The sequence below is a fragment of the Trichomonas vaginalis genome, chromosome V (assembly GCF_026262505.1).
Source record: "Trichomonas vaginalis G3 chromosome V, whole genome shotgun sequence".
In the NCBI taxonomy this organism is placed as follows: Eukaryota; Parabasalia; order Trichomonadida; family Trichomonadidae; genus Trichomonas; species Trichomonas vaginalis.
Window position 1 is genome coordinate 16,576,138 of NC_067207.1, and position 27,074 is coordinate 16,603,211.

At 32.0% G+C, this 27,074-nt stretch overlaps 16 protein-coding genes and 1 pseudogene across 17 annotated transcripts, besides 7 other annotated features; 4 read left to right on the forward strand and 13 right to left on the reverse strand.

The window, feature by feature from the left end:
* Window positions 1–1,936: part of a mobile genetic element that runs on past the window's edge.
* On the forward strand, window positions 855–1,315 carry TVAGG3_0348860 (annotated as a pseudogene). Its single transcript has one exon. A coding segment is annotated over exon 1 (461 nt).
* Window positions 1,364–1,603, forward strand: TVAGG3_0348870 (uncharacterized protein; the record flags this gene model as incomplete). Its single annotated transcript, XM_001290721.1, has 1 exon — window positions 1,364–1,603. The coding sequence occupies one exon, from the start codon at window positions 1,364–1,366 to the stop codon at window positions 1,601–1,603; it is 240 nt and encodes a 79-aa protein (XP_001290722.1).
* Window positions 1,614–1,936: a terminal%2Cinverted (terminal inverted repeat of Maverick transposon ID:TVAGG3_0348670).
* Window positions 1,937–2,964: 1,028 nt separating this feature from the next.
* TVAGG3_0348880 (DDE endonuclease family) lies at window positions 2,965–3,744 on the reverse strand (the record flags this gene model as incomplete). Its single annotated transcript, XM_001284160.1, has 1 exon — window positions 2,965–3,744. One exon carries the CDS (start codon window positions 3,742–3,744, stop codon window positions 2,965–2,967), a length of 780 nt encoding a protein of 259 aa, XP_001284161.1.
* A 1,148-nt stretch (window positions 3,745–4,892) lies between these two features.
* Window positions 4,893–5,933: a mobile genetic element.
* A 2,389-nt stretch (window positions 5,934–8,322) lies between these two features.
* Window positions 8,323–8,345: a terminal%2Cinverted (terminal inverted repeat of MuDR-6/TvMULE4 transposon ID:TVAGG3_0348900).
* Window positions 8,323–9,929: a mobile genetic element.
* Window positions 9,930–10,618: a terminal%2Cinverted (terminal inverted repeat of Maverick-1C transposon ID:TVAGG3_0348910).
* Window positions 9,930–27,074: part of a mobile genetic element that runs on past the window's edge.
* Window positions 10,619–10,855, reverse strand: TVAGG3_0348920 (uncharacterized protein; the record flags this gene model as incomplete). The annotated part of the gene is made up of 1 exon (XM_051231016.1): window positions 10,619–10,855. One exon carries the CDS (start codon window positions 10,853–10,855, stop codon window positions 10,619–10,621), a length of 237 nt encoding a protein of 78 aa, XP_051100746.1.
* On the reverse strand, window positions 10,904–11,362 carry TVAGG3_0348930 (repellent protein 1 family; the record flags this gene model as incomplete). Its single annotated transcript, XM_051231017.1, has 1 exon — window positions 10,904–11,362. One exon carries the CDS (start codon window positions 11,360–11,362, stop codon window positions 10,904–10,906), a length of 459 nt encoding a protein of 152 aa, XP_051100747.1.
* Window positions 11,393–11,626, reverse strand: TVAGG3_0348940 (uncharacterized protein; the record flags this gene model as incomplete). The annotated part of the gene is made up of 1 exon (XM_051231018.1): window positions 11,393–11,626. One exon carries the CDS (start codon window positions 11,624–11,626, stop codon window positions 11,393–11,395), a length of 234 nt encoding a protein of 77 aa, XP_051100748.1.
* TVAGG3_0348950 (uncharacterized protein) lies at window positions 12,795–12,971 on the reverse strand (the record flags this gene model as incomplete). Its single annotated transcript, XM_051231019.1, has 1 exon — window positions 12,795–12,971. A coding segment is annotated over one exon (177 nt), but the record flags the coding sequence as incomplete, so codon positions are not given.
* TVAGG3_0348960 (uncharacterized protein) lies at window positions 12,990–13,418 on the reverse strand (the record flags this gene model as incomplete). The annotated part of the gene is made up of 1 exon (XM_051231020.1): window positions 12,990–13,418. One exon carries the CDS (start codon window positions 13,416–13,418, stop codon window positions 12,990–12,992), a length of 429 nt encoding a protein of 142 aa, XP_051100750.1.
* Window positions 13,482–13,745, forward strand: TVAGG3_0348970 (uncharacterized protein; the record flags this gene model as incomplete). Its single annotated transcript, XM_051231021.1, has 1 exon — window positions 13,482–13,745. The coding sequence occupies one exon, from the start codon at window positions 13,482–13,484 to the stop codon at window positions 13,743–13,745; it is 264 nt and encodes an 87-aa protein (XP_051100751.1).
* TVAGG3_0348980 (uncharacterized protein) lies at window positions 13,770–14,627 on the forward strand (the record flags this gene model as incomplete). The annotated part of the gene is made up of 1 exon (XM_051231022.1): window positions 13,770–14,627. One exon carries the CDS (start codon window positions 13,770–13,772, stop codon window positions 14,625–14,627), a length of 858 nt encoding a protein of 285 aa, XP_051100752.1.
* TVAGG3_0348990 (uncharacterized protein) lies at window positions 19,377–19,685 on the reverse strand (the record flags this gene model as incomplete). Its single annotated transcript, XM_051231023.1, has 1 exon — window positions 19,377–19,685. One exon carries the CDS (start codon window positions 19,683–19,685, stop codon window positions 19,377–19,379), a length of 309 nt encoding a protein of 102 aa, XP_051100753.1.
* Window positions 19,768–20,201, reverse strand: TVAGG3_0349000 (KilA, N-terminal/APSES-type HTH, DNA-binding family; the record flags this gene model as incomplete). Its single annotated transcript, XM_051231024.1, has 1 exon — window positions 19,768–20,201. A coding segment is annotated over one exon (434 nt), but the record flags the coding sequence as incomplete, so codon positions are not given.
* On the reverse strand, window positions 20,947–21,885 carry TVAGG3_0349010 (organellar and viral DNA polymerase type B; the record flags this gene model as incomplete). Its single annotated transcript, XM_051231025.1, has 1 exon — window positions 20,947–21,885. One exon carries the CDS (start codon window positions 21,883–21,885, stop codon window positions 20,947–20,949), a length of 939 nt encoding a protein of 312 aa, XP_051100755.1.
* On the reverse strand, window positions 22,318–22,476 carry TVAGG3_0349020 (uncharacterized protein; the record flags this gene model as incomplete). Its single annotated transcript, XM_051231026.1, has 1 exon — window positions 22,318–22,476. The coding sequence occupies one exon, from the start codon at window positions 22,474–22,476 to the stop codon at window positions 22,318–22,320; it is 159 nt and encodes a 52-aa protein (XP_051100756.1).
* TVAGG3_0349030 (organellar and viral DNA polymerase type B) lies at window positions 23,889–24,827 on the reverse strand (the record flags this gene model as incomplete). Its single annotated transcript, XM_051231027.1, has 1 exon — window positions 23,889–24,827. One exon carries the CDS (start codon window positions 24,825–24,827, stop codon window positions 23,889–23,891), a length of 939 nt encoding a protein of 312 aa, XP_051100757.1.
* TVAGG3_0349040 (integrase core domain containing protein family) lies at window positions 25,067–25,867 on the reverse strand (the record flags this gene model as incomplete). Its single annotated transcript, XM_051231028.1, has 1 exon — window positions 25,067–25,867. One exon carries the CDS (start codon window positions 25,865–25,867, stop codon window positions 25,067–25,069), a length of 801 nt encoding a protein of 266 aa, XP_051100758.1.
* TVAGG3_0349050 (ATP binding) lies at window positions 26,172–26,489 on the reverse strand (the record flags this gene model as incomplete). The annotated part of the gene is made up of 1 exon (XM_051231029.1): window positions 26,172–26,489. One exon carries the CDS (start codon window positions 26,487–26,489, stop codon window positions 26,172–26,174), a length of 318 nt encoding a protein of 105 aa, XP_051100759.1.

Below are 27,074 nucleotides of genomic sequence, written 5' to 3' on the forward strand. Positions count from 1 at the left end.
CCGACAAATAAATTTGTTCCATGGAATGAACCATTCACTATGATAACGAAGGCAGTAGAAGCTAGTGGAACAGTTACTATTACAACTGTAACCCAGCAACTATTTCGAACAAAGATGGATTTTAATGAATGTTTCATTCATCCAAAGTCATTCTCTTTAGACCCTAACATTTATACAGAACTTGTAGAACATTATACAAACGAGGCTTTATGTTTTCCTGTTAAAGTTATGGATTGGATTCCTATGGACGGTTCATTCTCAAAGAATACAGATAGTTCAAGTGCAACATTTACAGCAGCTTATACGCCTATTAATGTTAAAAGTATTTGGGCACTATTTAGAAAGAAAGACAACTATTATGTTAATTTTGAGAACCCTAAGTTTAAATATCTTCAGCTTTCCATGGGAGCTTATGGAAATATGCCTGCAGAACCTGAAAAATCATATGGACCTGTATTTTATGAAATGGTTGCGAACGCTGCAATACAAACAATGATATGATAGGATTTAATGAAGATGTTATGAGGTCATTGGTGGATGATGGTAGTGTGGAACATAAATGGGATAGCTATGACAACACACATTTCTTATGTGGTTTTCCAACAGAAGTGGACTTTTGCTTCCAGCAAGGTCAAACATCTACTGCTCCAATAACATACAAATTGTCTGTTAAAGGACCTATTGAACTAGCAACTGAAAATGTACCAAAGCCACTTATTGGATTTATGAGGGATTGTTGCTTTGCCATTCAGGTGCGTGCTAATGGCATCCCCATAATAAGATTAGATGACTATAACTTAGCCGCGGACGACAGTGAGGAATAAAGGATGAACGTTTATTTTTAAAGCTTATAAATGAGTTCTTCATCAAGCTCTCGTGAACCTTCACCATCTATGAAACAAACTTTACCAAACGATTATGGAGCACCTATTGAATTTTTCTTACGAGCTGCACAATGGCAAAGAGCAGTCTCACCAAGGTTAGGTGTTCCACCAGCTCCTGTCAAAAATAGCATTTGGTCAAGTCCTTATATAAATATGGTCTCCCACTAGGTTTGCTAGCTACAGCAGGAGCAGTTATGATGTTGAAAAGAAACAAAGCAAATGTTGTAAATAATACTGAAGTAGCTGAAGTTAAACAAACTCCAACACCTTCGCCAAAACCAACGCAAACTTCACAAGCAAAACCTTCAATGACTCCTGAACCTATGGAAGTACAAACTCCTGTTCAAAAGTCAACTCCAAAACCGACTCCAACATTTAAACCAGAACCTACTCCTCAAATAAATCGTAAAACTCCTGCGTTTCCTTACTGAAAAAATAACGTTATTTTTATTTAATATTAAAATTTTTATTTGATTGAAATGACAAATAAAGTCACTGAAGCAATGAAACAAAAGTTTTTGGTAGAATACATTAAATCAGGAACTATTCCAGAAGGTTTTTACATTCATACTATGAAGGATGGTAGAGTTCAGTTTAGAAAGATAAAGCAACCATTATATAGAGAAGGAATTTTGAGAAAGATTAAACTTCATGAAGACAACATTGCTGAACTTAAGAAGAAGTTAGAAGAGTTGGATAAAGTCAATGATGAAAAATGAAGAAACCAAGGAAGAGAGTTATAAAGCAATGAATTCAACAGGGTAGAAATGAGGTTAGAAATCGGGTTAGATATACCCATCTACCCTAAATTTATTTTTGTGCTATGTTTTCATACGTGTGAGGGTGGTGATATCATTTATTTTTAAGTTTATTTTTTATTTTATTTTTATATAAATGTGGGAACAAAAGCAACTCATACAAATCGAAAAATATAACAAACATACATTTAAACATTTATTCTTCCTTCCTGAGTATAACATGTTCTTTACACTTCATCCTAGACCAGTTGACTATACATTGACTGTTTATAAAGATTGTCATGGTAGTTTTATTGGCCCGTACCGAAATGCATCACTAGAAAAAGTGACAAAAAGTGACACTTACTCTTATTTTGCGCGGCAATTTTTCTAAGTTATTTTGTTAAGCTAAATGTGTTATATATCAAATCAGCTTTATAAATATTATAGAGAAGTTTATTTGTATTTTTATTTTTAATTATTATTATTTTTTAAATTAAAAGAAAACATTAGAATTATATGGATATATTTAAATTAATTATAAAAATAAAATTGAATATATTGAAGTTTGAGTTTATAGGTATACAAATTTTAGAGGCATTTTGGCTGAGAACTATTGTCTGCGAGGTACATGGATAGAATCAGTACCTCGCAGACTATAGTTCTCTATATGGCGCCGAAAATTTTTGGTGAAATGTCGTCGCATTTCACCAAAAATTTTTCGGCGCCATAGGAAGAATTGGAGGGTGTGAGATACTATTACATGCTATAGTACTCACACCCTCCAATTCTTAGCCAAAACGGCTAAAAATTGCTCACAATTTCAACAATTGTGAGCAATTTTCAGCCATTTTGGCTGAGAACTATTGTCTGCGAGGTACATGGATAGAATCAGTACCTCGCAGACTATAGTTCTCTATATGGCGCCCAAAAAAATTTATGATTGTTTTTTATCAAATCTTATCCATATTATTCTATTAATGTTAATTATATTTTATCAATTATATTTTTTAAATAATAAACACAAAATCCACTAATTTAAAATTGGCGCCAAATATCACTTTTGCTAGTGATGCATTTCGGTATGATATAGTCATGGTAGTTTTATAAAAACTTATGATGATGAAGGTAAGTTAACAAGACTATGCATTTCAAAACTTGAGAAACTTTATGACTTCAAGTATGACTACAATAGAGTTAACACTGACGATGAAGATATAGAAGAAAATTTATGAGAACGTTTATTTTTTCATTAGTGAGTTCGTTAGTGAGGTGAAATTGTTGGCGGCTTTGTAAATATTTAAGGTTAAGTTAGTTTTTGCGTTCGTGTTGTAAAATGTACGTTAGTGGTTTTGTAAAGTGTCAAATTCACAAGTATTGGGTAAGGTGGAACGCAGTGCCACCATACCCAAGACTGGTGTACTAACTCTTGTATGTGTTTTTTTGATTCCAAATTGTGCTCCTAATTCTTTAAATGAACCAGAATGTTTCAACCAAGTTAATGTTATTAGCAATCTCGATTCCAATGATACTCTAGTGTGTTTATAATGATTGTGTTCAAGAGTATTAAAATAAAGATGTAATAAATCTCTAAAATCTTTGCATGTCAAATTTGTCAATTTTGTGAGACGATTATTTTGTTGCTCCCTTAAAATTTCTTCGATCCTAATTTTTAGTGGTTCTTTGATCTTTGGCTCTGGTACATCATTTACAGGAACATCAACAAATGATTCCATATATTCTGCTTCTCTTTGGGTAAAAAATGAAATTGGATCTGTTGGATCGATTTCATTTTCTGAAATTTCAGATGAAGTCGCAATTTGAATGGGATTAACCACTGTCACGTTTTCTTGTGCTGGAGGAGGAATTTGTTCTGTTGCAGCAGGTTCCCTTTCTGATCGTGAATGGCGCACAGTTGCTGTAGAAGTTTGTGTTGGAGGAGGGTTTTGTACTGGTGCAGCTGGTTCCCTTTCTGATCTTGAACGGCGCACAGTTGCTGTAGAAGTTTGTGTTGGAGCAGGGTTTTGTACAGATGCTTGAGAACTTCTTGGTGTTTGCGAGTTTCGAGTTCCTGATGCTTGCGAACTTCGAGTACTGGATGTTGTTCTTTGCCGATTGGACATTAATGAAGTGATAATTGTTGATTTCAAAAATTTTATTTATTTTATAAAATTGATACTATATTCAATTTTTAAAAGCACAAAGATGTTCGGCCATTTATGAAGCATTGAATAGAATTTCGACAAGAAAAAAATTATTATAATTCTTGTATTGATAATAAGATTTTGCAAGCAATTAAAATTATATGGAGTATGATACAGATTATCTTCCAAATACAGCAAAAATATATAAAATCGATTTATTAATAAATCCAAGGCGTCTTCAGGCTTAAAAAAAGATTTTTTTGCCTGTAATGTTTATTATTATCTAATAACTTATCTTATTTTCGCACATATAATATTAGTAGATTAGTGCAAATAGTATTTGATAGATACTAGTTGAAAATACCATTTTAAAAAAAATAAAAAAATACTCATTCCTAAAATTATTTTTTATTACTAGGATATCATACAGTGTTTCATTATTTATAATCAAATTAAGTAAATTTGCAACTGACTTTTTAGTGTATTTTTTTGAATGCTTTCAGAATTATATTTGCTACTAAACAGAATTGTTGTTAACTTTATTATACGATTTTAAAGTTTTAATGATATACTTTTCTGATAATTACAAAACGATATGAACTTTTTCTGATAATACGATTAATTTTTTTAAAAAAATAGTTTTGGGATTCGGTTGTATTACTTCTCAATAACAAAGCAATTCACAAAGATTTTTTGAATCTAGAATGGCTGTTTATCCATTTTAGACTGCTCACAATATGGTTTTTCTGCATACTTGCCGAAATCAGAGATCTAAAATCAAACAATCTCGATAACAAATACCTCAATCCCACTTTACTGGTCAAAATTCTTGAAGTCTTACTTTACTGCACTAATTAATCATAATTTACCTTTAACTAAAAAATATTACATAAATCTAACAAAAAAACCTTTAGCAATAAAAATACATTTACTCAAGCCTATCGGCAACTCAAATCTAAAAAACTTTTTATAACATTCTTATTAGAATTTTTATTTTATTTTTATATTTATATTTTTTAGTTCACTTTTTAAATAATGATCTTTAGATTGAACCAATAACGCGATTTTCCATATAAATCGCGATTTTTTTGAAAAATCGCGACCACAATAAAATCGCAATTCATTAAGGGTGCACACGAGAGGATCATGTAAACTTCAGAATTTAGAACCTTATTTTTAGGCATTATCTTGGCCACCTATTTAGGCTCGAAAAGCAAAAAATATCAAAAAATACAACTTGAGTCCATTATGACCCTTTCATGGAGGTAGTTTTTATCCGCTAGTATTTTCCCTTTGAATCTCTTTACAATTCGAAATCAAATTCAAATCTCAGTAGAAGAAAGGAAGAATCGACTTATTACGGTTGTAATACAAATAAATACATATATTTAATTATTTTTATTTACATAATAATTGTTTGAAGCTCATATTCCATCAAATTTTTAAATAAAAACATTAAAATGTTGAAAATGTTCATATATTTTAATAGGGTTTTGGCACTTTATTGAGGAATTACTACATACATAGTCGAACTGAACTTGATATTTTGAAATTTAAATTATTTATCAAAATTAAAATTTAACTTGAAATTTATAATTATTTAGTCATATTTTGCATAATTCTAAGTAGATTTTGTAAAAAATCAAGAAAGAAAAATTTTAACGTGCTTTATTTTTTCTTTTTTATAATAATACATATTATTATATAATTAACATATTCATAATGTTTCACCCTTTCAAAAATATAATCTTCCTCCTCTCAAATAAACGTACATACGGGTGGCCTCTTTTTTCAAAAAATTAAAATTTGAAATTTTGGGCTCAAATATTAGAGATTTTTTCAACCTTCAACGATATATGTTGTCTATATCAGACTTCCTTTCTTTTTGATACTTAACATTGTTCCTAAATCTTAGCCGTTAAGGCTGTTCTGAAAATATTTTTTTTTTCGAAAAAATCCGAAAAAAATTTTAAAATTCAAAAATCCCTTAATTCCTGAGGATTTTGGAAAAAAGTTTTTACATGAACATGTGTATATTATATGAAGTATATTGATAAGGTAAAAATCAAATTTTATTGCATATTCATCGAGAAAATAAACTAACGAATCCCTCAAAATTGAGAGGGTAATCCTCCTCCTCTCAAATAAACGTACATACGGGTGCACCCTTAAAAAACGCGATTTTAAAAAAGTCGCGATTTTTCTAAAAATGTTCCGTACCGAAATGCATCACTAGAAAAGTGACAAAAAGCGACACTTACTCTTATTTTGCGCGGCAATTTTTCTAAGTTATTTTGTTAAGCTAAATGTGTTATATATCAAATCAGCTTTATAAATATTATAGAGAAGTTTATTTGTATTTTTATTTTTAATTATTATTATTTTTTAAATTAAAAGAAAACATTAGAATTATATGGATATATTTAAATTAATTATAAAAATAAAATTGAATATATTGAAGTTTGAGTTTATAGGTATACAAATTTTAGAGGCATTTTGGCTGAGAACTATTGTCTGCGAGGTACATGGATAGAATCAGTACCTCGCAGACTATAGTTCTCTATATGGCGCCCAAAAAAAATTTATGATTGTTTTTTATCAAATCTTATCCATATTATTCTATTAATGTTAATTATATTTTATCAATTATATTTTTTAAATAATAAACACAAAATCCACTAATTTAAAATTGGCGCCAAATATCACTTTTGCTAGTGATGCATTTCGGTATGATATACGAATTTTCTAAAAAATCGCGATTTATATATTTAAATCGTGATTAAAAAAGTGGTTGCGGTTTTCCATATTGTTTAATGACATTATATAATCTTTTATTCCATTAAATTTTAATTTATACGAATCATTATGAAAAATTTAGTATATACAGAAATTAAAAAATTTTGAGTTAATTTATTTTAAAAAATTATTTTTACTCTGGGTGTTAAAATCTATGATAAAAAAATAAATAAAAAATTTTAACGTTAATTTTTAAAGTTTATTTTTTCAAAAATTATTTTTTTTTATTTTGTGAAGTGTCAAAAATTTTAAAGTTTATTTTTTAAAGTTTATTTTTTAAAAAATTATTATTTTTATTTTTTGTAAATGTCAGAAATATTTTACGTGTCAAACGGTTTTTGTAAATTCTAGTAATTTGAGTACTAAGAGGCGTAGACCCTTGGTACCCAATTACTAGATACTAACTTCTGTTCTAGCATATGCAATTTTCGTTAATAAAATCGACCTCGTCAAAGTCATTGTTGAACATGGTGCTGATATCAATATGAAGCTTAAGATCATTTATTTTTTAATCGAATTTTCTTTCTTTACATATTTATCTTTGTTTTCTTGCATTTTTTATGATATCATATTTATCATTATTGCATAAAATTATCTTTCTTTTCATATCTATTATTGTTGCATGATGTTTTCCAGTTTGTCATATCAATCATTCTTAAATGAGATTTTCTTTCTCATTATATTTCTCATTGCTTTATAAAGCTTTAATCAAAACACCTCTCGAACTTGCAATTGATGAAGATTTTACTTATATTGTAAAGTACTTGAAAGAGCATGGTGCCAAATAATAATAAATAATTTCTAAAGTTCTTTAGAACGTGCTTTAACCCGATATCAAATTTGATGAAATAAAACTTTATTTTTCTTAAACATTATATTTTTCTATACTAATTGATTCGTATGGTTCAAATATCATCACTATATATCATGATTTTTCCTTATATTGAAGTTTTATAAAGGAAGAAAAAGTTATCTTTATGAGCTAAATTTGTTATAAAATACATCTCCAAAGATAGTGAACATCTTGGCAACAAAAACAAAAGGAAATTCACACGCAATCCATCCCAAATCCACAATTCTTCAAAAAGCTATTGATGATAATGCTATTAACAAATAGAATACATATAAACAACTAAAATCATAATACCAAGGATACATCTTTAATCAATAACCATGAAGAAATCAATGTCAAATATACACGATGGAAAATCATGTTCTCTCAGTATTCACAAAAAATATAATTTTTGCTGTAAATTATGATACAACACTTGCAATTTTAAAATGGTAAAATTAATTTTGTACTGTAAGGATGTCAATTTGGAAGAAAAGTGAGAAAATTCCTAAAATTCTAAAAATGAATTTTCCAAACGTACTTTTTTATCTCATTTTTTTGATTTTGAAAAAAATTTGGAGAGAAGAACTCTTCGTTTTTGAATTTTGTCACGATGGGTTTAAAGTATATTAGACACATGTATTGATATTACTATTTTTGTATATTTTGAGAGAAAATCCCTAAAAAGTGAGAAAATCTGAGATGGTTTGAGAAAATATATAAACTATTGAAAATTTGAATTAAACTTCTAATTTGGAAAAAAGAAATTTGGAAAGAAGAAAATTCAAAAATCGAGATTTAGACTCAGTATCAAATGGAGAACAAAATGTTTCTTCATATGAAGGAAAAAATTTTCTTGAGAAGAAATAGAGTTTTTAAAATTTTATTGTATGTAATGAAATAAACAAATATTAAAATTATTTTTTGATGGGGCGGCGACAAATTTGCCCAGCCAGTAAAGTATTCAATTTTTTTGCATTTTTTTAAAGCTTCTTAACTTAAATCATGGAATGTCTCAAAGACAAAAGTAGCATACAGCGTGTAAAGCTAAAGAAAGATAATCATAATTAATACCTTAATTTTTAATATTACGCATTTTTAGGTGCAAAATTTAAAAACATTCTAATACAATAGAGCAGTTTCCGAAAGTAGCATACAGCATGCAAAGCTAAAGAAAGATAATCATAATTAATACCTTTAAAGTTTAAAATCTTGATTTTTTTTAAAATCAAATATTTATAACTTTAATACATACAGCTTAAACCTTATACTTGTTTTCTCTTGTGAGAAAGCAATCTTACAAAGCTAACAATCCTAAAAAATAAAGAATTAAAATTTAATAATTTAATCTAACAAAATTTCTCTCTTTATCCTTTTGCACTCTTTATATGCAACTCAAATACATCATATAATATTCCTATAATACTCTTGCCTCAAACAATGACGAACAAACTGCTATTCTCATTTAATTACAGACCAAATCTATTCAAATTTCTGAATTTTTAATTTTCATTTCAATTTCAAATGGAATTAGAAGAAGAAACTATCTTTACTGTTATGGATCTTTGTAAATTTGGAGTTAAACAAGAAATACAAGCACAGTATGGATATGGTGAACGTGTCAGGAAAGAAAGATCTCAGATTTCATTCCACTGCAAATATCCAAAATGTCCTGCACATTTTAATGTTGCAATCTTGGATCAAAATAAATACAAACTAATCAAAATAGTTGAAGAACATGATCATTCCGCCCCAAATGACAAAAGTCAATATTCGTCTGTCTTTTATCGCAAATATTTAGAACATTACTTCCAAACAGATGACAATCAAAGAGCGATAGCACAGCTAAATGCATTCAAAGATCTTGAAATTCCTCTTACAGGTCCGTCCATTCCAGAGATGTACGCTCAAAAACCACGTGCAATCAAACGATTTGCAGAGAGAATACATGCTCTTCAAACTAGATATTCTCCTGACGATGTTGTGTCATTGCAAATCTTTGTTCAGACAGTACAAGAAGAATCTCCAGATGATCTCATTGCATTTGAAGTCTCAGACAATAATATGTGTTTCTATTACGCGCCTTTTGAAGGAAAAGCTTATGCGCATAGTATCAAGACATTTCATATAGACAGCACCTATAAATTGTTGCGATCAAACATTCCATTGTATGCATTTACTGGCAAAATCAAAGATTTTCACATTTTCTCTTTTTTATATTTCTTTTGTCAACCAGACACTTATCAAAACATTCAAGTTTGCGTGTGCGCCTATCTCAGATGGGTAACAATTGAGCCAGAATACATTAGCATGGACTGTGCTCCACAGATAGCTCAAGCAATAGAAGAAAGCATTCCACAAGCTCAAATACTTTGGTGCGGAGTACATGTTCTTCGTGCAATTCTTCGCAAATCAAATAAGTTTTCTTCTCAAGAAAAATTTGAACAATTCTATAATTTGATGAAGGATTTAGTCTTCAAATTAGGTGCAGAACATGAGGAAGAAGCAAATGCTGCCTATGATCAAGTTCTGGAGTAGTTAGTATGGTTATGTTGGGTACGGCGGCACTGCGTTCCACCTTACTCAACATAACCTTACCCAACATAACTTTAAATATTTACAAAACCGTTAACGTATATTTTACAAATCAAACGACAACACTAACTTAACCTTAAATATTTACAAAGCCACTCACTTCACTTCACTAACGAGCTCACTAATGTAAAAATAAACGTTCTCACTATCATTCTCATTAACGACTTCACTAATGTTCTCATAAATTTTCCTCAATATCTTCATCATCAGTGTTAACCCTATTGTAGTCATACTTGAAGCCATAAACTTTCTCTAACTTCTTAACGTACAATTTACATAACTTACCTTCGTCATCGTATGGTTTAATGATATAACTATTTCTATCTTTATACACAGTCAATGAAAAGTCAACTGGTCTCGGATGTATTTGAAAGAACATGTTATGCTCAGGAAGGAAGAATAAATGTTTAAATGTATGTTTGTTATATGTTTTGATTTGTATGAGTTGCTTTTGTTCTGTCATTTACATCCAAATATAAAATAAAAATAAAATATAAAAATAAACTTAAAAATAAATGATATCACCACCCTCACACGTATGAAAACATAGCACAAAAATAATGTTTATGTTAGAATGTTAGATCTAACACGTTTTCTAACCTCATTTCTAACCCTGTTGAATTCATTGCTTTATAACTCTCTTCCTTTATCCAACTCTTCTAACTTCTTCCTAAGTTCAGCAATGTTGTCCTCATGAAGTTTAATCTTTCTCAAAATTCCTTCTTTATCTAATGGTTGCTTTATCTTTCTAAACTGAACTCTACCATCCTTCATAGTATGAATGTAAAAACCTTCTGGAATAATTCCTGATTTAATGTATTCTACCAAAAACTTTTGTTTCATTGCTTCAGTGACTTTAGTCGTCATTTCAATCAAATAAAAATTTTAATATTAAATAAAAATAACGTTATTTTTTCAGTAAGGAAACGCAGGAGTTTTACGATTTATTTGAGGAGTAGGTTCTGGTTTAAATGTTGGAGTCGGTTTTGGAGTTGACTTTTGAACAGGAGTTTGTAATTCCATAGGTTCAGGAGTCATTGAAGGTTTTGCTTGTGAAGGCGTTGGTTTTGGCGAAGGTGTTGGAGTTTGTTTAACTTCAGCTACTTCAGTATTATTTATAACATTTGCTTTATTTCTTTTCAACATCATAACTGCTCCTGCTGTAGCTAGCAAACCTAGTGGGAGACCATATCTTATATAAGGACTTGACCAAATGCTATTTTTGACAGGAGCTGGTGGAACACCTAACCTTGGTGAAACTGCTCTTTGCCATTGTGCAGCTCGTAAGAAATATTCAATAGGTGCTCCATAATCGTTTGGTAAAGTTTGTTTCATAGATGGTGAAGGTTCGCGAGAGCTTGATGAAGAACTCATTTATAAGCTTTAAAAATAAACGTTCATCCTTTATTCCTCACTGTCGTCCGTGGCTAAGTTATAGTCATCTAATCTTATTATGGGGATGCCATTAGCACGCACCTGAATGGCAAAGCAACAATCCCTCATAAATCCAATAAGTGGCTTTGGTACGTTTTCAGTTGCTAGTTCAATAGGTCCTTTAACAGACAATTTGTATGTTATTGGAGCAGTAGATGTTTGACCTTGTTGGAAGCAAAAGTCCACTTCTGTTGGAAAACACATAAGAAATGTGTGTTGTCATAGCTATCCCATTTATGTTCCACACTACCATCATCCACCAATGACCTCATAACATCTTCATTAAATCCTATCATATCATTGTTTGTATTGCAGGCGTTCGCAACCATTTCATAAAATACAGGTCCATATGATTTTTCAGGTTCTGCAGGCATATTTCCATAAGCTCCCATGGAAAGCTGAAGATATTTAAACTTAGGGTTCTCAAAATTAACATAATAGTTGTCTTTCTCTAAATAGTGCCCAAATACTTTTAACATTAATAGGCGTATAAGCTGCTGTAAATGTTGCACTTGAACTATCTGTATTCTTGAGAATGAACCGTCCATAGGAATCCAATCCATAACTTTAACAGGAAAACATAAAGCCTCGTTTGTATAATGTTCTACAAGTTCTGTATAAATGTTAGGTCTAAAGAGAATGATTTTGGATGAATGAAACATTCATTAAAATCCATCTTTGTTCGAAATAGTTGCTGGGTTACAGTTGTAATAGTAACTGTTCCACTAGCTTCTACTGACTTCGTTATCATAGTGAATGGTTCATTCCATGGAACAAATTTATTTGTCGGTGGATTTGAATCTGAAGGCAAATGCAACTTTAAGAGTTGGATTGAAAGCAATGATATCATTTTACAGATATAGATGTGCATTGTAATGCGTCGCTACTGAACTTTACTTTAAGCTGAATGTTACCAGCAAATGCAGGAATAAATCTTATAGCTTCTAATGGTAAAAACTTTCTAACAGGAATTCTTAAACGAAGCTTAAAATCAAATGATTTTCCTGCTGTAATTGGACCACTAACAATTTGTCCTGTTCTGCATGTTCCGAATGACTCCATACATCTTCATGTCGAGTCTTTGAGAAAACATCTACTTTCTTTATTTGTTCGGTAGTTTGTGAGTTTGAAGTTATATATGCTTCTTCTCTTGCGTTGTCTTGAGAAATATACGATACGACCATTTGCAAGGATTTGATATCCAGCAACTGCATGAAAGCGTCATCGAAACCAATCCAAAATCCTGGTGGGTTTGTTTTATTAGAACCTGAACCAATTTCTTTATCTACAATAAATTGACCTTCCATTTTATACGTAATGAATGTATTGTAAAGGTCCAACATATTTTCACCAGGAGGTGAGAGATTGAATGTTACCCATGTGTTATCTTTAGCAGTTCCAGGTTGTGATGGAATCTTTGCGTCAGATATTTTCTATTAGTGTCACCAATTTGAACTGCATTGTCTATGATATCGAAATATGAGCGAATCTGATGAATATGCTCTGCTGGAGTAAATTCGTTTAACTGTTCGTTCTGCATGTATTTACTTCAGATAAAAATATCTATTTACTTCATTATTCTCACTCTTCTTCTTGGTATTCGTGGTGGAAGTTGTTTCTTGACATTTTCAATGAACTGTACATTCTCTTTTGTCTCAACTTCTTTCACTGGTGGGTCAGGGTTCTTTGACTCGGTTTGCTTTTCAATGAAATTCACGAACTTTGCAATAAGCTCTTGGTTCGTTATTGAAAGTACATCTGGCTTCTTTTCTTCTTGTTCTATTGACTTTTCAGTTTGTACAGAAGGTTTTATATGGGCTTCGCCCTCGGTGCCATGCACCTTAATGTTGTCGCTCTCTGTATTCGCTAATGGTACCTTTCTTTTTCTTACGTATATTTTACCATCTTTACTCTGACTTACATAATAGAAAGGATGTTGTATTCCTCTTGCGTCATTTAATATAATAGACTCTCGCTCTGATTTTGACAAGCTCATTTTACATCGGTTAAAGTTTTAAGTTAGATTTTTATCTGCAGTCAAATGACTCAGACAAGTCATATGGACAAGACCCAAGGGGTCATAGATGTTGAAGCATTGAAGAAAGAAATTCGCGAGCAAATTTTATCCGAACTGAAGGAACAAAAACAAGAACAAAAGCCAGAGAGACCAAAGAGAAAACTTAGTGAAAAACAACTTGCTGCATTAGCTGCTGGAAGACAGAAGAACCCACGTTTGCTGGCGAAAAAAGCTAGAGAAGAAGCTGAAGCAAAAGCTAAAGAAGCTGAAGCAAAAGCTAAAGAAGCTGAAGCAAAGAAAGAGTAAATGGTTTATTTTTATCCGAATTAAATGTATAGACAAATACCTTTATCTGTTGCGTTCAGTAGTGAAAACCCCGACGTCAAAATAAAGGGGAACAGAGTAACGTTTAAGTTTCCAACAGACTGGATTGTGAACATAAATGAAGAGAAGTACATTGGCATAACATCTATGTATATAACACGTGCTTTCAGAAAGGTTGACTTTATACTTCAAGTCGAGATAGAAAATGACGAACAGTCTTTAAGCGCCCAAAACATTCACATATACAAATACTTTAAAGACGATACAACATTGTTGCAATGTATGATTTCATTTAATGAAATGTTCGAGAAAAAGTTCAACATTGAAGTACAAACTTTACAGCCTTTACGTGAGTTTCTTGCACAACTGAAAGAAGAAGGTAGTCAGCCACAACTTATAGACTTTCATTATGAATTTAATGAAAATGAAGATGGAACACATGACTGTCAGTTTGTTATATATTCACCATTCAATGAAGTAGCTAAAGAGAAAAAAAATCCATTACGTATAAGATTTCAAATCTCCGAACCAAGTGATGATTTTAAGAATGTTTTCAATTATGATGCAATGCTTCCGAGGAAAAATGAATTTTCAAAGATTGTAACACCTGGCATTTGGGATAGAAAGCAAGCTATATTATATTCAAACTTAAGTAAAGGAGTTGAAAATGAGTTCATTGGTCATACAAGAACTTCACCACTTCCTAACCCTAAATACTATAAATTAACTGGCTTCAATCGTGAGTTTTGGATAGACATGTACTCCACTCATGACCATAAATGTCCAGTGTTCTTGCCTCCAGACCATAAGGACTGTCTCTACATTGAAGCACAACTCTTAAACTCTACCATCGCAGTATTGTAAAATCTACGCTAGCTTTATTTTTATCACGAATGACCTCATTGCTGACAAAAATAAATGACCTCAGAACTTCAACTTACGAATAAAGCTTGTTTAGTCGTTATTGAAAAGTTGAACTTTTCAGCAAAGCAAGGTTGACATGACTTACATAAGTCGAATGCAATCTCTTGACCATCATGAAGTGCTTTGTAAAGTTTCATTAAACTGAACTCAGAGTCTTTGTCATATGTTCCAACAGGTATGTGAATGTTCTTATCTTCATTGTAATAGCATTGTATAGCTTCAGGAAACATTTCATTAGCGGTTAAAGCAATAACATCTTGCTTCACGCCTTTCATTCTGCAGTGAAATGCAACTTCATTTAAATCGTTAGTGAGTAAGTCTATGTAGGTCTTCTTTCCACAGAAAATACTTTTATAAGCTAAACTTTGTTTTCCAGGTGTTATTTCTGCAAAAGTCCTATGAAATTGACCAAGGTTCTTTCCTATAAGTTCGCGACCATATCTCTTCTTAAACTCTGCTGCAAGCTTGGGATGTCTTCATTATATAAGTGCATACTGTCGGTATCCTGGTAAAAGATTTGAAGTCCCATGTCCTCTGCAGTACAGAATACTTCATTCATAATACGTTTTGACATAGACAGAATATTAACACCAAGTGGACAGAAGTTAAAGTGTCTGCAAATGCTTTTCGTTAGCTTGAAAATAGTTTTATCTGAACCATCCAAACCTTCGAACTTCACTATATGGTTGTAATTTCTTATAGCATATCTTATAGCATCTTTTGTCATTTACTATGGTTATTTTTGACTCAATAGGAGATAGAATAGTTTTGCCATAAATGCTGTTCAGAATGAGTTTTATAATTTCTTGTAAGGGGTTTTCTTCTTTCTTATACTTTAACCTTACTCAAACAACTTCTTTACTTCATCTCTTATTCTCATATCTCTGTTTCCATCGTAATAGTATCCTTGCAACACTTCACATTTGACACCTTGATATTTTATGAGGTCTTGTAATGTTATATGGTCAACATACATGAGACAGCAAGTGTTTGAACTTCTTGGAACGTTAAGTTCTGGATTTAGTTCAGGGTCGCAAAACTATTAAATGAAAGTGTCTGGGTATACCAATTCTGTTATCTTAATGAGAACAAAGAAGCCAGACATAAACTTTTCACCAATGGGTTCCTTTTGGTCATCATCGAATAAATGTCTCATGAGATACTCTGTGCTTAACATCTCATCCTTCAATACTTTTGGAATACCTTCTAAAGTATAAAGTCTTGCTATAGCTGAAGGATATAATGAAACAGTGTCGAAGTCAGCAATGAGTTTCTTTTTGCTCTTTTGTTTCATGTTATCTGCAACATACATCTTCCACCTTGAATGCATCTCGAAATAAATTCTCTTGGTTTATTTGAGAGGTCATAAAGATTTCCATTCGGGAAGTATACTCTGTTCTCAAACAATTTGTTAGCAATAGAACAAATACTAACGTAGTCATAAACGTTTAAATCAAACTCTTTCAATAAGTCATTGCGGAACTTTACAAAACCTTCTCTTAAAATTCTTACATCTTGTTTGCAGTAAAACGTGCTATATTTTTCTAAGTCGAAGTGGTTTTCATCTATTCTGCAACCTTTGATGGAATCTATGTTTTTCATGAATGTATCTGCATCATGGATAAACTTACATGCTTCAGAAATGACACCAGTTCTGTTGTCATTGCTAACAAAACACTGCTGTAGTAGTTTATGGAAATACTTCTTTCGGTCCTGTTTGTAAGTTAAACATAGCAGGAAATAGTTTAAGCTTCTTATTTATAACACTGTAAGAGTCTTTTATAATAATTGCCCGTCCTTTATATAAACCAGTTATTTGCATTGTTCGTGAACCTTTAATGATGGGAGTTCCTTTCACTTCTGTCATGTGTCTTAAGATGAAGTTTATGTCATAACTGAGGTTATGGAAATATATTAAACTCTTGTCAGGAAGTCTTTCCAAAAATTCTGTTGCACAGTTTTGACCCCAAATGCTTTCACTAACTGAACCATCTTCACTGTCATAACAGATGTTAAAAGCTTTATGAAAGCCATCCGTACTACACTCAAAGTCAGCAAAGAAAACGTGCTCAGGTATGAATTTACATTTAGCTTTATTTACTTCTTTTGACTCTGCTTTCTTCTTCAGTTGTACACAATACTTTGGAGCATATGTCAAATCTTTAAATGGTGCAAGGTTCTGTTTATATAAGTCAGTAGTATATGTGAAAGTTCTCCATAAGAAATAGGTTCGAAATATTTGCACTCCCACAATGTTTTCATAACATCCCATAACGGTGTTGTTCTATCATAACGAACTACATTTTATCTTCTCTCTTTGTATAAATCTTCATCTGTTTCTCAATGTTCATTTCCACCACAAGCTTTGAGAATTTCTTTATAGTTTCGAATGAAATATGTTGTCATTGGAAGTCTTTCATTTAGCATGTAGTGGTCTTCAACAAGAAGTAAGTCAATAGTTCTAACAGTTTCGCATTCTTTTGGTATATATCTCTTTATTTCATTATGTCTTGAGTCATTGAAATAACCAATGGTAACATTAAATGCTATACCTGTTGCGTCAGAAATTTCTTGTACTTTACTTTGAGGAAAGTCTCTAACACGAATGACTTCTCTCATGTGGTCAATAGTTTCTTCATTTACTCCAGCCTGAATGCAAGCATAAACGAAACAATTGTCCTCTGTCATAAGTGTTGCAGTTCTTTTGTTCAGTTCATTGAAGATTTGGTAGCGTTCAAGATTTATAGGTAATGTGCAAAGATACTTCCAGAACTGACCGCTTCTCTTCTTATAAAACTTCTTTTCACCATTATCTTTCCAAAAGCTTTCTATAAGTGCTGGGTTTCCTGTTTGCTTAAGAGCTTCCAAAATGGCTTTCTGGTCATTTGTCAGTGTGCTTTCATCTCTATATGGTCTCTTTTTTGGTTTGCCTTTCTTTACATCTGACATCGTTAAGCCTTCATATTCTGTTAAATCATACATCTTTATTTCGGTAAGATTCTTTATGTTTGTCAAGAAGAAGTCATAGTGCATTTCAACAATACCTGCAGCATTTGCTTCTATCTCTGATATAAAGTTCTCCTTCAAGAGCTGATGTAGTAATGTTCCAATATTATTGAGGTTTAACGTAGAACATTCATACTTTCCACCAAGTTTATAACATACCATCCATCTCTGTTGGAGTTTATTTTAATTTTCTCTAAGAGTCTCATGAAAACCTTACCGAAATGTTTGTGTAAGTAGTCTCTGTTTGGTTCATCTAAAGCTTCGATGTTAAAGTCAATGAGTCTATTGCCTGACTTCACATTCTCTTCCTATTCTCTTCATCTTTCTTTAACCATCTCTCACCTTCTTTTGGTTTGTCGTCAATGGAACGAATGACATATTAGCTTTGCGAACTTGTTCTATAGCGCTCTTAAACATCTCTCTTCTCTGTTGTTTCAGTGTGTCGTCTCTTCTTCTTGTTTCACCAACGTTTGCATTTGTTATGTCAAACATTCTCTTCTTACTTCATGTGGTACAGCTCTTGTTCACCAACGTTTGCATTTGTTATGTCAAACATTTCTCTTCTTACTTCATGAGGTATTGAACGTCTATGATATAAGTCAATAGCAACGTCATTTAAAGGAAATGCTCTTGCATGGACTTCGTCCTCGCCGCGTTGCGGCTTTATGAACTCATGAATTCTATCATAAGTTATTTCACCATTATAGTCATTGAGGATGTCAGCGAGTGCCTTTTTGTTTGTTGTGTAATGCTTTGCAACATCTATATTAGCTTCTGTAAGAAGTTGTTTTATTTCCGAGTGTTCTAACTTAGACAACTTCCGATACATCTTTAGTAGGAAATAAAAAAATATTTTTTGAAAAAATTAGATTAGATTTTTTTAAGTTATTTTTCAAAATAATTTAATATTTTTATTTTAATGAAACACATGCAAGATTGCAAGTTCTTTTCATACAATGCTCTCGCTACTGCCATCAAGAATGAGTTCAATGGTGCTTCAAACGTTAATGTTATCTTTAACAAGAAGTTTGTGAAAGAATCTAAGTTTGGTCAGTATGTCAGACCATTAGCTATCGTCATTGACCGCAAACGTTATACTTCACAAGAGTTAGCAGTAGTTTTGAAACAAAAGGTTTCTTCGTGAATGTCAAAGATACTCATTATACTATTATAAAGAACTCCAACATTGACTTCTTCAGTATTGCTATGAATCTTTCCGAACAGAAAGAATATAAGAAGGGTGAAACAAATTGTGAAATATTATTCCTTCATCTCTGAAAACAATAACGAACAAAGATGTTATACAAAAGTTCTTACCAAAGGTTGAAGAAGCTTCTATTGACATTGACGAAGGAAGTGAAATGGTTGAAGAAATTGACCCTGACGTCATTTAAGCAAAAATATATTTTTGGTTAGTCTTCATATCGATATTTTACAACAATTCCCCAATGTATAAACTTTTCATACGCTTTTTCATAAGCTTTATATACCTTCAGAAATTTTGCATAATCTTTAGAAGCATTTAGATATTGTTTAAATGCTTTGTATGTCTTCAGAAATTTTGCATAATCTTTTACATGTTGTTCGTTCTCTTCTTCTGTCATGAGTTCCGAATATTCTAAATTCATGTTCTTTCATATGAGATAAAATTTTATAAAAAAAATAAAATTAGCTTAGATTTTTTTATTCTTCCTCTTTGAAGTTATCGAAATATTCTGTTATTTTTTCCTTCAGTAATGTTAAGTCTTCTTTGAATGTAAGTATTGTGCAACCTTTGATGTCATAGTGTGTTTGAGGAAGAGTATTTTTGACAATTTCCTTTATTTGCTCATTCGGTGTCATTGAAATCGGTAAGTTTTCACGATAGAACCAGTTTCTGTCAGATTTGTAAATCTTAGCAAGGTCATAAAAGCTTTTGTTGTTTCTTCTGACTAAATGCAACATAACCATATCTCTATCTTCTTCTTTCTCCAACTCTTCAGTATATATCATATACTTATAACTCTTTTCCTTTCCTTTTGGTACCGAACGTGGTATTCTTTTCTGTATGCTTTTGTCTTTGGATTCAATGACTTCATCTTTTGCTTGAAGTTTCTTTTCCATCTCTCCACGTTCTTGTCTATGAATTTCGTCAAGAAGTCTGTAAACATGCCATGCATAACGAGGAGAAGCCCACATTGCAACTGCATTTACTAAAAGTCTATGAACATAATAACCTCTTAAATTTATTGGCAAATTTTTACGATTTTCATGTGTTTTATGCAAGACCGAAAAAAGTCGGTCTAGAGAAATTTCACTCAAAAGTTCTTGTGTGCTTTGGTTTTTGAACCAGTCGTCTGCGTGTTTAGTGTCTGGAGCAAAACATGCTGTCAAAATACTTTGCATTTGGTACATATCGTCTTTGACCGAACGAATGAGACGGAGTTGTTTGTTAAACTGAACCCACTCGTATTCTTCATTTATGGCTTCATGAACGATAGCAGTTGTTGTGTTCTCTGTTGTTGACATATCTGTCCTTACATACAAAATAAAAAAATAAATAAAAATAAAACTAACTTTATTTTTCTGTGTTAAAGAAATGTTAAAAATTCAGGGTTGCATATGTGAAAAGAAGTCACGAACAAATGAAGGTCATAAGATTCAGCACATAATTCTGAATTGAATGGTGTGTCATACATGTCAAGCCGTCAAGAATTGAAGGAGATACGGGCTATAAAGATTTTGGATATTTTCTGACACACACCCTGAGGGAAAAGTGACAAAACACGACGATAGAAAAAAGTGACAAAATTGAGAGAAAGTTGTTCCCCGACCAAAATGCAATCATGTTGAAAAGTGACATTTGTAAAGTTAGACGATAGGATTTCCTGAAAAAGTGCAAGACTTGTTCTGAATCAGGACAAGATTTGTCTTGAAAAAATACAAGACTTGTTCTGAAAAAATACAAGACTTGTCTTGAATCAGGACAAAACTTTACAAAATGTAAACTTTACATAACCGTTTCTATCGTACATGATATTTAGTTGACATTGTAAACTATCTTCATGTAAAGTATGGCGGTTTGAAACCGTCGGGAACCTTCACTTTTTGACGAACTTTCCGCAGCAATTTTTAAAATTTGTGAAAACTCAACGGTTTGACACATGCCATATGTCATTTTACTCAGAATTTTGTGCTGAATTCAGCAAAAATAATGTTTATGTTAGCATGTTAGATCTAACACGTTTTCTAACCTCTTTTCTAACATAACTATTTACAAGCGTTTTACATGGTATATGTTGCGATGGTTCATGACTTTAAACAGTTTTGTAGCTTCTATTTCTTCTTTTAGTACATCGAATGTTTTAACAATGCCGAAGGTTTCTTTATATTTCTTCTTGACGTCAGATAGAAGGAAATCTTCTACTGTTGGATAGTTTTTGTTCAGAAATGCTAACATGTCCATTTTATCTTCTGCTGGCTTTTCTGCTTCTTTCTTTAAATCTGCATAGTCGTTTCGCATTCTTTCTATCTCTTTGACGGAGTAGTTATATTTCCTCATCGCTGCCTTACATTTTGAACATTGCGGGTTCATTTTTGCGTTATACATTGAAATTTGACCTGCTAAAACAACTAAGGCGTCAATTGCTCTCTTCATCTCAAACATAGCGGGTCTTATTTGTTCGTTCCATACTTTGCCTCTTCTATCTTTATCTCTTATCTGCCATACACATTCAGCAACTAATGAAACAAAGTTATCGTAGGTCTTAAATTCTTCAGATTTATATATGTCAGAAACATTCTTATAAACCATGTCGCAATCTTTGTCCATAACTTTATGGTTGCAATGAAAACCAAGGAATTCATAATTTACTTTACGTATGAACTTCTTTATTTCTACTGAGTCAGTTGTTTTGACTTCAATTTCGTCGAATTCAGGAATAGTTAGTTTTTGTTGTTGGATTTCAGGCAATTTGGGTAAATGGTCAATAATGTCCTGCATTTCATAAAGATATTCTTCATTTTCTTCATCTTTCGCACTACAGTCTAAATTACATGTTAAAAGTTCTTGCTTTATCTTCTGGATTTCTGTTTCAAAAGTATATGAAGAAGGAATGAAGCTTTTCATCTCTACTAACATAGATGTTGGATTCATGACTAACGAGTTTGGTGCTGTAGTTTGAATTGTTGTTGTGCCGATTGTTGAAATCATATCTTTACATACAAGATAAAAATTTTTCTTAGAAAAAAATTAGCGTTATTTTTCTTTCATAAGGAAATGTCAAAAATTCATGATTTTCGAGAGTTTTAGACCATGTTAGAAAAGTGGTTAGAAAACGTGTTAGATCTAACATTCTAACATAAACATTATTTTTTGGTGTAAATAAATGGTACCATTAATGATATCATGACTGTTCTCGCAAGGTCAGCTTTTTCATAAGCTTTATATACCTTCAGAAATTTTGCATAATCTTTAGAAGCATTTAGATATTGTTTAAATGCTTTGTATGTCTTCAGAAATTTTGCATAATCTTTTACATGTTGTTCGTTCTCTTCTTCTGTCATGAGTTCCGAATATTCTAAATTCATGTTCTTTCATATGAGATAAAATTTTATAAAAAAAATAAAATTAGCTTAGATTTTTTTATTCTTCCTCTTTGAAGTTATCGAAATATTCTGTTATTTTTTCCTTCAGTAATGTTAAGTCTTCTTTGAATGTAAGTATTGTGCAACCTTTGATGTCATAGTGTGTTTGAGGAAGAGTATTTTTGACAATTTCCTTTATTTGCTCATTCGGTGTCATTGAAATCGGTAAGTTTTCACGATAGAACCAGTTTCTGTCAGATTTGTAAATCTTAGCAAGGTCATAAAAGCTTTTGTTGTTTCTTCTGACTAAATGCAACATAACCATATCTCTATCTTCTTCTTTCTCCAACTCTTCAGTATATATCATATACTTATAACTCTTTTCCTTTCCTTTTGGTACGAACGTGGTATTCTTTTCTGTATGCTTTTGTCTTTGGATTCAATGACTTCATCTTTTGCTTGAAGTTTCTTTTCCATCTCTCCACGTTCTTGTCTATGAATTTCGTCAAGAAGTCTGTAAACATGCCATGCATAACGAGGAGAAGCCCACATTGCAACTGCATTTACTAAAAGTCTATGAACATAATAACCTCTTAAATTTATTGGCAAATTTTTACGATTTTCATGTGTTTTATGCAAGACCGAAAAAAGTCGGTCTAGAGAAATTTCACTCAAAAGTTCTTGTGTGCTTTGGTTTTTGAACCAGTCGTCTGCGTGTTTAGTGTCTGGAGCAAAACATGCTGTCAAAATACTTTGCATTTGGTACATATCGTCTTTGACCGAACGAATGAGACGGAGTTGTTTGTTAAACTGAACCCACTCGTATTCTTCATTTATGGCTTCATGAACGATAGCAGTTGTTGTGTTCTCTGTTGTTGACATATCTGTCCTTACATACAAAATAAAAAAATAAATAAAAATAAAACTAACTTTATTTTTCTGTGTTAAAGAAATGTTAAAAATTCAGGGTTACATATGTGAAAAGAAGTCACGAACAAATGAAGGTCATAAGATTCAGCACATAATTCTGAATTGAATGGTGTGTCATACATGTCAAGCCGTCAAGAATTGAAGGAGATACGAGGCTATAAAGATTTTGGATATTTTCTGACACACACCCTGAGGGAAAAGTGACAAAACACGACGATAGAAAAAAGTGACAAAATTGAGAGAAAGTTGTTCCCGACCAAAATGCAATCATGTTGAAAAAGTGACATTTGTAAAGTTAGACGATAGGATTTCCTGAAAAAGTGCAAGACTTGTTCTGAATCAGGACAAGATTTGTCTTGAAAAAATACAAGACTTGTTCTGAAAAAATACAAGACTTGTCTTGAATCAGGACAAAACTTTACAAAATGTAAACTTTACATAACCGTTTCTATCGTACATGATATTTAGTTGACATTGTAAACTATCTTCATGTAAAGTATGGCGGTTTGAAACCGTCGGGAACCTTCACTTTTTTGACGAACTTTCCGCAGCAATTTTTAAAATTTGTGAAAACTCAACGGTTTGACACGTGCCATATGTCATTTTACTCAGAATTTTGTGCTGAATTCAGCAAAAATAATGTTTATGTTAGCATGTTAGATCTAACACGTTTTCTAACCTCTTTTCTAACATAACTATTTACAAGCGTTTTACATGGTATATGTTGCGATGGTTCATGACTTTAAACAGTTTTGTAGCTTCTATTTCTTCTTTTAGTACATCGAATGTTTTAACAATGCCGAAGGTTTCTTTATATTTCTTCTTGACGTCAGATAGAAGGAAATCGTCAGCAGTTGGATAATTTTTGTTCAGAAATGCTAACATGTCCATTTTATCTTCTGCTGGCTTTTCTACTTCTTTCTTTAAATCTGCATAGTCGTTTCTCATTCTTTCTATCTCTTTGACGGAGTAGTTATATTTCCTCATCGCTGCCTTACATTTTGAACATTGCGGGTTCATTTTTGCGTTATACATTGAAATTTGACCTGCTAAAACAACTAAGGCGTCAATTGCTCTCTTCATCTCAAACATAGCGGGTCTTAGTTGTTCGTTCCATACTTTGCCTCTTCTATCTTTATCTCTTATTTCCCAAACACATTCAGCAACTAATGAAACAAAGTTATCGTAGGTCTTAAATTCTTCAGATTTATATATGTCAGAAACATTCTTATAAACCATGTCGCAATCTTTGTCCATAACTTTATGGTTGCAATGAAAACCAAGGAATTCATAATTTACTTTACGTATGAACTTCTTTATTTCTACTGAGTCAGTTGTTTTGACTTCAATTTCGTCGAATTCAGGAATAGTTAGTTTTTGTTGTTGGATTTCAGGCAATTTGGGTAAATGGTCAATAATGTCCTGCATTTCATAAAGATACTGTTCATTTGTTTCATCTTTCGCACTACAGTCTAAATTACTTGTTAAAAGTTCTTGCTTTATCTTCTGGATTTTTGTTTCGAAAGTATATGAAGAAGGAATGAAGCTTTTCATCTCTACTAACATAGATGTTGGATTCATGACTAACGAGTTTGGTGCTGTAGTTTGAATTGTTGTTGTGCCGATTGTTGAAATCATATCTTTACATACAAGATAAAAATTTTTCTTAGAAAAAAATTAGCGTTATTTTTCTTTCATAAGGAAATGTCAAAAATTCATGATTTTCGAGAGTTTTAGACCATGTTAGAAAAGTGGTTAGAAAACGTGTTAGATCTAACATTCTAACATAAACATTATTTTTTGGTGTAAATAAATGGTACCATTAATGATATCATGACTGTTCTCATTCATGTCTGATTTACATCTAATGAAAAAGTTTAGAAGAATTTTCTTATTCTTTCTGGCATATTTTTGTCTTTCCAGTACTCCCGCTCTAATGGTCCCAGATGTGTTGGCTTTGACTCTCTCAAGTTCTTAGATGGTATAACATCTTCAACACCTCCTTCATATCTTACTTTATAAGTGTCATCGTTTATGTTGTAGCCAAGTATTTCAATAACCACTCCTCGCTTTGCTTCGTCAATGGTTTCAGCAAGTTTGCCATTACTACTTTCAACTAACTTATGTCGAGGGTAAAATGCTATGGAGTCGTCAGCAGCTTTTATAAGATATCCATTACCTTGTGTAGAGTCTACGATATAATAGTTTCTACTTAACCTTAAACGTTTCTTTGTCAACGGTTTGTCGTCAAGAACTACACGAACTTTTGTACCAGGAATGAGGGTAAATTGTGTTGAATTTCTGATATTTTGTGTTTGGCTTCGTTTCTTTTGTATATACTTTTCTTCTTGTTGTTGTGTCATTGAATTTGGTGTATGTCCTGTTGTAGAATGTGTTGAGGAATTATATACTTCGAGAAAATGTTTCATTGTTTCTTCGGTAAAGTCTCGCTCTTGATTTAAATCTCTGAGCGTTCTTATGAAGCGGTTTATGATGCCGAGTATGTTATGGTTATGGTCTTCAGTAGTGTAGTGAGTTATGTTATGCTTAATGAGAAATTCTGTGATTTCATTGCTGAGGTATGCACTGTCTTGGTCTGATGTTAAAGTACTTGGGTTATGTTCTGCTACAAACTTTTGTAAAACTCTTAACACTTCACGAGTTCCTTTATTTTTCATTGGATATGCATATGCTTTACGAGTGTTAACATTTATGAAGATGAGGAATGGTTTATGTCCTCCTTTTCTGCTTTGAATGAGAGTGTCAAATTGGTATGCGTCAGGAGTGTTGGAGTAAATTGGTAAAAAGTAGTCGTAAGGGTTTATTTTTGTTTGATGTACAACATTTTTGTCAAAGAACCTTTTCACTTCAGCTCTGTTAGTAAATCCCCAACTCTTTGCAGCTTCATTGAATTTCTTAAATGACCTCCATGGATGTTGTTCGAATACTTCTTTCAAGCTCATTTATGTAAAGTTAAAGATTTTAACCAACTCGTATCCAAGCGTGCATTGTTATATAAGGAGGCATATAATCTTTTCCATTACCTGCTGGGTCTGTAATACCAGCTACAACATGTGTATGATTTCCTGCAGTTCCACAGAAAATACCTGTGCTAACATCTTTGGGGTCAGTTGTGATATCATATCTATGCATTCCCTGTCTATCCGAACCCGCTGCAAGATTTGTATAACCTCTTTTTGTTATTGAATGTGAATGGTTTCCTTCCACAGATGTTCTTCCACTGAACCTATGCATATGTGAAGGAAGGTTTTCAATACCTATTTTCTTTGAACCTCCCATCTTCATTGACTGAGTATTAGTGTAGAATGGAAAACTGTCAACTATTTCATACCATCTACCACCAAATAAAGTGTTTGGATTTATTGGATTCATAGACGTATAAACAGCTCCTATAGGATATATTAAATCATATATGCTCATAACTCTATAAACATATTCTAAAGAACTTATGTCATTAAATACCATTTGGAATGTATCTCCCGGATGAAATGTTGCATTTGTTCCACTTTTATAATGTAATGTTAGTTCAATAGAATTATCCAAGAAAAATTCAAAAGTATCTGGTTGAAGACCTCTAACAAATTCAAATGGAGTTGCTGGTTCACCATTTATAATTTCTGTTGTAAATGTCATTGTATCTGGTTTCGAAAATTTCTTTGTTAGTTCTGCATCACATAAGTTTTGTCTGCTTTCTTATCTAACATTGTTGGTAGTTCATATGCTTCAAAGTTTCTGGCATGACTTTCAATGTTCCTGCAACTCTTATCTAAACTGTTAAGAGTATCTTTTACGCTTGTACTTGGATTTTCTAATGGTGCACTTGAACCAAGGTCAAAGTTCAATATTATGTCGTCTGCTCTAACA